Source organism: Amblyomma americanum, chromosome 6 (assembly GCF_052857255.1).
Source record: "Amblyomma americanum isolate KBUSLIRL-KWMA chromosome 6, ASM5285725v1, whole genome shotgun sequence".
Classification (NCBI taxonomy): Eukaryota; Metazoa; Arthropoda; class Arachnida; order Ixodida; family Ixodidae; genus Amblyomma; species Amblyomma americanum.
This window is the reverse complement of record NC_135502.1, coordinates 65,656,165-65,667,573: the sequence shown is the minus strand read 5'-3', so window position 1 is coordinate 65,667,573 and position 11,409 is coordinate 65,656,165. Positions and strand designations below refer to the sequence as shown.

Below are 11,409 nucleotides of genomic sequence, written 5' to 3'. Positions count from 1 at the left end.
GAAGGGGGGTGTTTTGAAGGATGCGGAGTGAGGTAGATGCGATACGGCCCCTCGCGAAATTGCGAATGGCTGTTTTGGAGTCGCTGAATATAATATCAGCACGCGTGTTCGCTACAGCTAAGGCTATTACCGCTTCCTCCGCCGTCTCGGAGGTGGTGGTTTACATACACACGGCTACCAAAGGGGCGCCGTTCCCGTTCACCGCGACCAGTGCAAACGCTTTCCTCGGGGTTTGTCGGTATTCTGCTGCGTCCACGTACGCCACATTGTCGTTCAGGCCGTATTTGGTGTGTATAGGGCGCGAGCCCTCGCTGTGCGTCGGCCTTCGTGGTGCATGTTCTTAGGTAGGGGTTTAATCAAAAAAGCTTTCCCGATGTGCGTGGGTAACAACGTTTTCGCGTCTCTCTCTGGGAGCTGTTCGTACATCTTTAGTCTGTATAGGATGGCACTTCCCGCGCTCGTACGAGTGAGTCGTCCGAGCTGGGAAACGAGATGCGCCTCCCACAGCTCCGAGAGTGCGTTGTGAACCCCAAGGGCCAGCAACCTTTCCGTGGACGTACTGTGCGGGAGCCCAAGGGCCTCTTTGTAGGCCTGCCGGATTGTAGCTTCGACCCTGTTCCTTTCCGCGAGCTGCAGGTAAGGAAAGGAGTAGACGACCCTGATCAGCACGAAAGCCTGCACAAGTCGACATAGATATTTCTCTTTCATGCCTCTTCTTTTGCTGGAGATCCGTCTGATTAGCCGCACAGTCTGATTGACCATGGCCGTGAGTATGTTGATTGTTTCGGTGTTTTTGTGATTGTTCTGTAGTACATGCCTAGCAGTGGCGTAGCCAGAAATTTTGTTTGGGCGGGCGGGCTCATGTTGCAGCACCGGCCTCCTCATAGAATTAGTGGAAGGATCAAACGCAACAATAATAACTGCATTGCCATTGACAATGTCATTGTGTATTAGATAACGCTACGCACTGTCTAGACATGTGAAATAAGTATTTTTTTTTAAATAAAAGAATGCACTCGTATGTCTTAAAAAGCATGGCAGACATGATTAGTCTTGTCCCCTGCTCAGTTTTACGTTTTGTTATGTCATACCAACTGTCCCCTTATCCTTCACTCGTCGCAGACATAACTGATACCAATGCTTCCATGTTTTTGCGTATTAAGTAAATAAAATATCACACGAAGTCTAGAACTATATCAGTCCGGAACCAGCAAAGCAGTGCATGCCGCTGATACGAAAAACGTAAAGGCCATGAAATTAGCAAGTAGAGGACAAATATTTTAATGAATGTTTGTCGTTCAAGAACCTTTACATTTTTGTACACATGCAACTGCCAGGGAAAAATCTCATTGACGCTGTCTTTCGTTCCAGTGTGCTGCGCAGCAGCAGCTGTCACCGGTCATGTATTGCGAGTAATTGCACCGAAATTTGTCTCAACAGCGAGCCATCAATAGGCCCTTGAAAGTTTGTGCTAAGATGGGGCCCCTTGCGTTACATGACTCCAGGTGCATGGGAGTTGCCACGAAATCCAACCCGAGTTAGCAATGTCTTATCTAGTCTGAAAAAGACACTGTAGGCGGCAAAATCCAGAATGACTTCCGGCGGTGCATGACAGTTCGAAAAAATTTCGGGGGGAGGGGGGGTGGTAAAGCCCCATAAGCCCCCCCCCCCCCCTACGCCCCTGATGCCCAGTATGCGTATGGTTTGGACCTCCTTGACCGGAAGTCCTTGCACATATACACTCAGAGGGGCCGGCGGGGTAAGGTTTGCGTTTCTACCACGTGGCTTGGCCCTAAGAACCAGCAGTTCCGATTTCGAGTGCGAGCATTCAAGGCCCGCTCCCGACGCCTAAGTTTCAATTATGTCAACCGCCTGCTGCAGGGTATCCTCTATTTGGCCGTCATTCCCAGTGGTTACCCACAGGGTGATGTCGTCCGCGTATAAGGTGTGCTGCAACCCCGGCAAGGCGGCGAGTTTGGGGGGTAGTGTAATGAATGCAAGGTTAAAGAGGAAAGACGAGAGCACCGAGCCTTGTGGCGTGCCTCAGCTTCCCAGAGGAATGGGCTCCGATTTGAGGCCACCTAATGCAAGCTCTGCGGTCCGTTAGGATAGGAATGATCGGACGTAATTGAATGTCCGTTCTCCCGGGTCTATTTTTGAGAGGTTCGTGAGGGTGGTCTCATGCGAGACGTTGTTGAGGGCCTTGTTCAGGTCTAGCCCGAGCACTGCCTTCGTCCCGGTCCCGCGTGGAGGGTCCAGCACGTCCTTCTTAAGCTGGAGTATCACGTCCTGCGTGGACACGCTAGCCATAAAGCCTGAAATTGCTTTCTGTGGGTATTGATATTCCTTCTTACTCAACTACAGTGGAGTAGCAAGACTGCGGTGCTATACTATAAAGACATGCCCACAAACACAGCTTTCAAAGCTGTGTGTGTGCGTGCGTGCGTGGGGGGTGGGGGGTGGCATATATATGTACACCTAGCAACCTGTCCACCGTGCCAGGCGGCAGCTCGTTTAATCGTGAGAGGCTGCTAGGGAACAGCAACTTGGGTCGCAACCCAACCCAGGCAACCCAAGTCCCATCGATGGCAGCACTTGCCATCGCAGGGATGTGGCGCATCGCTTGACCGCTGCACTACTCCGCCAGGAGTGGTAGGAAGACTCCCGGCGATCTGTGAATGGAGAGAATGACCAATGCTCCATATATGGACATTAACCCATTGTCGCTATCCGAACTGCCATCCGTGCACACTGGATCAGAACACCAGAACCGAAGGGAAAACCGAGCTGCTAACGCACCTAATTCGCAATCCAGTGAATATCCCTGTAAAATAACACGCGAACTTCAGGGGACCCCATATTTACCGAGGTGAAAGTTCGCCCGTTCGAATGAGCACGCTGCCATTCATTTTGATGAACTGAAGTAATTTTCACAAATTCAAATCGATTTTGAAGGCTCTGACGTACGAGTTGTGCTCTTCACACGTTTGGCAGCATGCATCAATTTTAACTTCTGTAGTCTTCCTTTCCAGTTTCATAAACTGAGTGAGTTCGTCAATGCTTTTGGCGCCTGTATCTTTTTTTTTCATACAAATGAATGCTGGGTAAAACCTCGTTTCGAATTTCCTCCAAAAACAGATTCTTCACCCGGATTCGAGTTCCCGGGTTCGAACCCGACCGCGGCGGCTGCGTTTTTATCGAGGAAAAACGCTAAGGCGCCCGTGTGCTGTGCGATGTCAGTGCACGTTAAAGATCCCCAGGTGGTCGAAATTATTCCGGAGCCCTCCACTACGGCACCTCTCTCTTCCTTTCTTCTTTCACTCCCTCCTTTACCCTTCCCTTACGGCGCGGTTCAGGTGTCCAACGATATATGAGACAGATACTGCGCCATTTCCTTTCCCCCAAAACCAATTATTATTATGATTACCCGGATTCGAACCCGACCAAGGCGGCCGCATTTTGATGGAGGCGAAACGCAAAGGCACCCGGGTGCTGTGCGATGTCAGGGCACGTTAAATAATAATAATAGGTTTTGGCGGAAAGGAAATGGTGCAGTATCTGTCTCATATATCGTTGGACACCTGAACCGCGCCGTAAGGGAAGGGATAGAGGAGGGAGTGAAAGAAAGGAAGAATACGTGCCGTAGTGGAGGGCTCCGGAATAATTTCAACCATCTGGGGATCTTTGACGTGCACTGACATCGCACAGCACACGGCGCCTTAGAGTTTTGCCTCCATAAAAATGCAGCCGCCGCGGTCGGGTTCGAACCCGGGAACTCCGGATTTCCTATAATTTTTCAGTTTTTAATCCTTGTTTTTATTTTTTGAGTTCATTTTGTATGGTTTATGTGGGTTTAACATCTCAAAGCGACTCAGGCTATGAGGGACGCTGTAGTGAAGGACTCTCGAAATTCGACCACCTGGGGTTCTTTAACGTGCACTGATATTGCACAACAGGGGCCTCTAGAATTTCGCCTCCATCGAAATTCGACCGCCAAGGCCGGGAACGAACCCGCATCTTTTGGGTCAGCAGCCAAGCACCATAACCACTGCCCACCGCGGTGGCTATTGTAATTTTTTTTAAATTTCTGGTTTCATTACATATACATTTTTGTTTTATTTACCACACAACTTATGACTGACAGTTTGTGCAAACAACTTCCGCCCACGCCACTCATGAGACTTTAAGAAAGGCTTTTCGCCTTAAAAAAAAGTGAAGGAAATGAATGTTGCTCGCTGTCGCAGTTGCTAATATCTCAAGCACCTGCAGCCCGCGGAGGTGAAACGGAAAGGATAGCGAGAAGTATAGAGGGGAGCGATAGCAAAAAAGGACAAGGGAGAGCTTTGTACACTATTTACAAAATACCAAAAGTAATGGAGTTCTCACTCCCGCACTAATGTCCAGGCTCTGTTAGAAAATAAGTGTGATGCTTTCTGGGCTCAAATATGCCTACAGACAGGGTCTGTATTCAATAACAAATTCCATTATTAAGGTTTTGGATAGAGCAGTCCAAAGCGATGCCTGCCCTTGTTTACACAGAGTCAAATTAACAACCACCACAGAGACAAGCAAATTAGGGAGATTGTCGAGGCTAAGAATATTGCATGTGCAAGCAACGTGTGAGTGTAGATCACTGGCACTATCGGGAAAAAATTAGTTTATGGTTTATGGGAGTTTAACGTCCCAAAGCGACTCAGGCTACGAGAGATGCCGTAGTGAAGGGCTCCGGAAATTTCGACCACCTGGGGTTCTTTAACGTGCACTGACATCGCACAGCACACGAGCCTCTAGAATTTTGCCTCCATCAAAATTCAACCGCCGCGGCCGGGATCGAACCCGTGTCTTTCGGGCCAGCAGCAGAGCGCCATAACCACTCAGCCATCGCGGCGGCGCACTATCGGGAAAAGAGCTCGCGTTTCTAGATAGACAGCAACCAGCGAAGGGCTGAGTTGTATCAGTGTGCATCAGTTGACCCGATTGCTCCTGTCCATCTAGTGCTGGCAGTTCCTGTGTATATTTATATGTTGCAACAGCAAGAAATAAACAGTTAATAATCAGCACTTGTGTCCTTTTTTGTCTCACCTTGTTACGCACTTTACTATTACCATAATGAATCATTAACTCGCCCGACAAGCATCACTTCAGGTTAACATGTGTCCAGGAATGGATTATGCTGTCCAACACCCTTGTGATCAGACACATATGGATTTGTGGCAACGCATCTTTGATGCACAGTTGGCCGGAACCGATGTCACCTGAGACGACTTCACTGGTGTAAAAGGGAAGATTGTTGGGCAAGTTGGTCGAAAACAGTGTGAAACACTGGACAGAGAAAAGAAACACATGCAGCGCTGAACTTTCAATGAGTGTATTTTGCGCGATGTTGCAATAAATACAGAAAGACACATAAAAACAACAAAAAAACACCAGTGCAAAACTGATATTAGTAGTCCAAATCTAAAAAGGCTATTTCCTTCTTCGATAAGCGAAAAGATGGTACGCTCAAACATTTGTCACCTCTTTTATAAATCCCAAACGCTTCATAAAGTTTACGTTTGTGTGTGGTTGATGCTGATGTCGCAGAGCCATTCTGTGACGAAGCTACTCAATATGAAGTAGAAGCCTTGACATACCTCCAACCTTCTTCAATTAGTCCCAAAAGCAGCTCGTTGCATGCAGGAGCAAGGTTTTCATGGGAAGTGCATGACTGCGCTGGACAGCTTGGAAAGGGCTAAGACTAAGCTTTGAAAAAGCAGAGCCTTATCACAGCCCACTGAAAAAGCAGGCATGATGCACATAGCTGACCATTCTTCGAGAAAAAATCACCACTTTTTGTTTGTCATAAAGGAAGTCTCCTTACTAGTATATACGCACTTCAGATGCACCAAATGTTAACTGCACGACCCTCAAGTGGGCTCAACCTGCTAGGCTGTTTTTTTTTGCTAATGGAACAGATCTGCACTGGGCATTGGCTAGGCAAAACACCTTTTGGTTCTTTTATGTACGTTGCGGGAGGTTTGGGAACATTTCAAAAACTCAAACAATGCCAAGAGCGTATACCTGTTCGGCCTAGTTTTTGCAACTTAAACAAATTTCAAAACATCATCATGAACATCCAACGTATTAAAAAGAAAAAATCCGCTCGATGTCCCACACATAACCACTCTCACATGGGACCCAGTCCTGGAAAAGTGGAAGAAAGTGCCACTTGACGACATGATTCTCATGAACACCTCCAGACTTCAGGGGCCAGATCCCACTGCAGTTCCGTTCCAGGAACCAGTTCCTTTCTCCTCCTCTCATTGGCCGTCCGTCGTCACGTCCGGCGTGACAAAAAACTTCCGGAGGCGGCTCCGCGTTTTTAGTCTACGTCACGGGGCGTGGCCACGGCGCTGAAAGGAACCGTTTCGCCGGTTGGCACAAGAACCGCGGCGAGTAGGTCCGCTTCGCGGGAACCGCTGTTGCACGCTTGTAAACAAACATGGCAGTGCCCATGACCCCGTATCTTTTCGCGGCTCTTTGCGGCCGCACTGGGCAGAGAAGACCTAGAAACAGGGAAGATGCCTTCGATCTGCCGGAGGAGGATTTCCGCCGCCATTTCAGAATGAGTAAGGCGCTGGTGCGTAGGCTGTGTGCTAATCTTGAGGGCGAAATCGGGACAAAGGGGCCGACCGGACGGCCGATTTCTGCGCGCTTCGGTTTTTTGCAACCGGGAGCTAAGACTCCTGTCGGCGGTGAGGTGACCATCCAACTCTCGCAATCCTCAATGAGCCGCTGCATCAGCACAGTAGCACTAGCTATAACTTGCGTAGGCAAGCGAAAAGGGTGGGTAGCCTTTCCGTCCATGCCAGCGGAAAAGCAGCAGGCAGTGGCAGAATTTTTCACCGCGACCGAATTCCTGTTGTTGTTCCGAATTCCTGTTGTCCGAATGTGCGTGTTGTTGGCTGCATCGATGGAACCCTCGCTGTCATCAGTCAGCCCAAAGGCCTCAGCCCTGGTGAAACGCAGGCATTCATGACCAGAAAGGGCTACTACGCCCTAAACACGATGTTGGTAAGTACTACATGTCCACTCGTTAAAACAAAATCATAATTCGCGAATTTCAGCCGCCTACGTGGATTTCGTGCATTTGTATGCTTAAATTTGAATGCACTCAAAATCGGAGTGAGGAAACATCATTTACATTGTCGGGTAACATGTTAACGATACTTATGGGAAACAAATTCTGCCGAGGTTTCCGCATTATTTTCTTAATATATTGCATTCTGCGTCGCAATACGGTTATTGCGGCCCTACATAAAAACAGTTAAAATTGATACATATAACAGCGATACTCGGCAAGGCAACATATAAATGGCATCATTTATTATTAGAATAATTTCTGGCGTCAAAACATACGACCCTTTTACGAGCCACAGGTGTTCCTCCATGAACTCTACCAGCACAGTATGCTGTCGCAGCGAAACATGGGGGCCAAGGGGCCGGCGAGTCGCTGCTTCTACCATTGCGAGTCTTCTTGTCAGAAACGGAACCAAAGGCAGACGAAACTTCAACGTGCGCCAAAAAGCACATGTTCTCCCAGACGGCACCGCGCGCTCGCGTATGCGACACCATCTACCGACAGAAAAGAGAAACATGTACCAAAAGAAAGGTCAAAATAGTTTTTTACTGCACTCCCTTGCACATACTGTGACTTATTAAATAATATGTACTACCATTTATTTGTAATATTTGATTTCTTGTTAAAACAACCTATTTTTTAGTGTACGGCCCCCAAAAAAGCCAGGCAGTCGTGGGCCAGGCTCCCGCGAGGTCGGGCGCTCGCCGATTGACCGTTGGTGTCCCCTTCTTTCTCCTCCTGTACTTCGCTGTCGTCATTTTGACATCACTCCGAAAAGGAACGGTTCGGAGACGGAACCGAAGTGGAATCTGGCCTCAATATGGCTTCAGGACTACAACCTGCTTGCGTCTGGCACTCTCAATACAAATTGACAGAAGATGCATGTGCCCCAGTCATCACCGGCTAATGTTGGTATGTGCACTAGGGCTATTATACATCTCATGAACTAGTGATGAGCTGCCTACTCACTGAATGCACACCAGCCCAAGTTTATGCCACAAAAAGACATGCATTCCCTTCCTTTCATACTGACCACAGTTGTCACCCACTACACAACCCTGACAGAACCCAAGAGCTTTATTAGCATGGAAGCACTGGAGCCACAGCCTCGAACTGTAATAGATTGTCAGGATGATTAAATAGATACACTAAACATTTGTGTACAAATATATGAGGAATCGCAGAATGTTAGCATAACATTAAAACATATAAAAAATAAAAACACATTACAGGTGATAGTGATGCAGTATTACTGATGACACATAAGCATCTTCCAGCTAATACAGGAAGAAATAGAAATGTGTGAAAAGTCAATCAACCATGCTAGAAAGAGCGTGAAAAGATGAACAAAACGGTAGACACCACGAGTGCTCACGGTGACTGTTTTATTCCTCGTCTTTCCGGGCTGCTTGTAGCATGGATCATAACCAACTCACCCAGCAATTATAAACTGGTATTGTGTCTCAAGAAAGCACCAAAGGTGCACTTTTCTTTATGATGGCACTGCATCCGAGTGTTTCCCATGATTGTGCAGGCATAAGTAGCAAGAGTGGCTATGCAAACTTTGGTGCCTTATCTTGGCAGCAAGACAAGCGTTAGACAGTCGTGGGATGTCCAAAATGCGCAACTTCCACTAACATTGTGATTTCACACATTTTGGTAAAGGCACGAAAAATAAGTCAAAACAGTCCCAACACTTGCAAACATTTCTTGTTCTTGGGCTCCAGTACCTTCAATATAAAAACTTATTGCCCATCGCCATGCATAGATTAGTTCAGCAGGATAACTTTAGCAAACTGGCATAGTATGAAGCAAAGAAATACCTACTCTAGTTTGCTCTATCCAGACGTCAACAATGCTGCTTCAGTCTCATGTCTATTCATGATTTTTTTAACCCTAGGCTCTGGTTAGACTCACCAATTTGACTGCAAAATATAACGTAAAACACAGCATGATGTACCGCCTGCAAAATGCCAAATTTCAGTACACATCACCGGACACAGGGCAGTTCGAAGACTGAACTATACGCACAATAGATAAAGCAATGCTCAGCACCTACTATGGTACATATGTGCCTTTTTTTTTTCTTTGAGAACATTTAAGCAACAGAAAGAAAATAACCTTAGCACACAAAAAAAACTGTTTAATGAAAGAATTAAAACTTTCTGTAGCAGTACACACAGCTGTACTGCATAGGGTGATGGCCAAGTGGTCCCATAGCTGACTCTGGAGGAGCACATTATTCGGGCATATCCAGCCAGCTTAGTCGGCCCAGTAGGGTCCTGCAAAGAACAAGAAAAAATTGGCAGTGGCTTAACTTGGCTAACCCCGGAATTCAGCAAAAAAGCAAGCATGCTAAGCGTCCGAGGCTTGCCCATGGCAGCTCCTCTACACGCTCGCGACAGCCATTCTATATACAGTATTTACTCGAATGTAACGAGAGTTCTTTCCCGGATTTCTTTCCCTTAAAGTCTACCCTCGCGTTATAAATAATACCGCAGTTCGATTGGCCTAAAGCAGTGCCACGATGCAGCCATTTCAAAGCAATCAGCTTGGTTTCGGTTTCCGCAGTTTTGAGATCTTATGCTGGCAACATGGGTACCACGGAAGCCAAGTCGTCATCCATCCAAAGTCAAAGCGTTGTTTTTGTGTTCGTTGCGACCTCGCTATATAACCTTCTAGAACACTATAACCTCGCGCTCAATGCGTCGTCGCGTCGTGTTCTTGTAGCGTCGCTCGCGGTGTATTGATTCAGTGCACACGATGGCAATGCGTCAACGCTCGTTTTAAGAGAAAAGCGATCCTGTTAGCTGAAGAGGTCGGGAAATTTGCGGCAGCTCGAAGACTTGACCTCAATGAGACAACCATCCGCGGATGGCGGCTGCAGCGGGAGGGGCTTTTTAAATGCGAGCCCGACTGCAAAGGATTTTGTGAGACTCGCCACAGCAACCACGTTGAGCTGGAGAAAAAAGTGGGGGACTTTATTATCGAGCAGCACAACTATCTCATGGGGGACAGTGCCGAGCTGAGACGTTGCTCGGGAGATGGGAAGTTCAGAGCGTCTTGTGGGCGGGCCAAACGTTCATGCAGAGGAATGGATTCTCCCTGCGGTGAACAACATCGATACGGCAGAAGTTACCGGGAGACTTCGACAGCGAAATAGGAGGACTCCATTTCCGAGAACTCAACCTCCGAAAGCGAGGAAGATGAATAAACATGTTGGCCACGATGTCCATTAAAGGTAGGTACTTTGTTTTGCGTCCTTAAGCCTCACATTACATTCGTGTTTTTATTTTTTCCCGCTGGGCAGCATGTAAAGTTACCCCCCTCGCGTTACATTCACAGTCGCGTTACATTCGAGTAAATACAGCATATACACACGACCACGTGGCTATGTTGTGGTATCACATGGTCGACGGATGTCATCACACGGCTTCACATCACCCCATCGGATATTCTTAAGGTCAAAAGTCAATCCAAAGTCAAAGGTGAAATAAAGGTCATGGGTCAAGGGTTCGACACCATAACTGTACCACATATGGTCATATACAGCCAACATGGTTGGGCTGAAGGTCGTTCAAAGCCATTCTCTGGCTTGCGCGATGACTAGAGTAGTGAAACTTTTTGCTTCAAAAAAAAAGAAAGGAAACATGTTACAAGAAGGACAGTTGCTGGGCTAGTTGGTATGTGCTTAAGAAGAAGATTCTGCCACGCATCATATTTGCACTAGCCTTCCTGTGTACTAACGTAGGTTACGAAAGTGAGTCAAAGTAGCCTGTATCAAGAAACACACCAAGTCCTATGCTGATTATGCCATGAAGGTGATACGCAAAATTCCATTATGTAAAAACTCTTACAAAGAAGCAACTTTTCGATTCTAACAATCACTTTTTTTCTAGATGTCACCTGAAAATGACATGAGCATTAGAATTGAGTACGAAAATGAAACTATGCCAGCAACATCCTGTTGTCATCGAAATCACAAAGATGATGGCAGGATATTCTTTGCAGAGCGATATCTCTACCTAGACTACTGCAGTCGTGAATACCGATAGGCTTCGCGAGCATTTCAAGTGCCCTGCAAGCAAGGCGCCAACCTTGACTTGAGCCAACAATGAAGCACTGATTGCAAAGATGCACTGATTTCACTACGACACCGGGTTGACAAAAAAGTGATTTTGTGTGCAAAGGCAAAAGACAATCGGGCGGCCTCATGTGTGTTTGGTGTTCCAGAAATTTAAGTGCGCAATTGGCGGAGGCATAGGGACAGGATTCTCATCACCAAGTCG

General features: G+C 47.2%; 1 protein-coding gene across 11 annotated transcripts in view; it reads right to left on the bottom strand.

The window, feature by feature from the left end:
• Positions 1-9,244: 9,244 nt before the first annotated feature.
• The window catches only part of LOC144093615 (uncharacterized), an 85,707-nt gene continuing 83,542 nt past the window's right edge, over positions 9,245-11,409 (bottom strand). For all 11 annotated transcript variants that reach the window (XM_077627182.1, XM_077627184.1, XM_077627186.1 and 8 more), the window contains one exon: positions 9,245-9,402. In XM_077627182.1, coding sequence (XP_077483308.1) covers positions 9,360-9,402 — 43 coding nt within the window. In that variant the 3' untranslated portion in view covers positions 9,245-9,359. The remainder of the gene's footprint in view (positions 9,403-11,409) is intronic.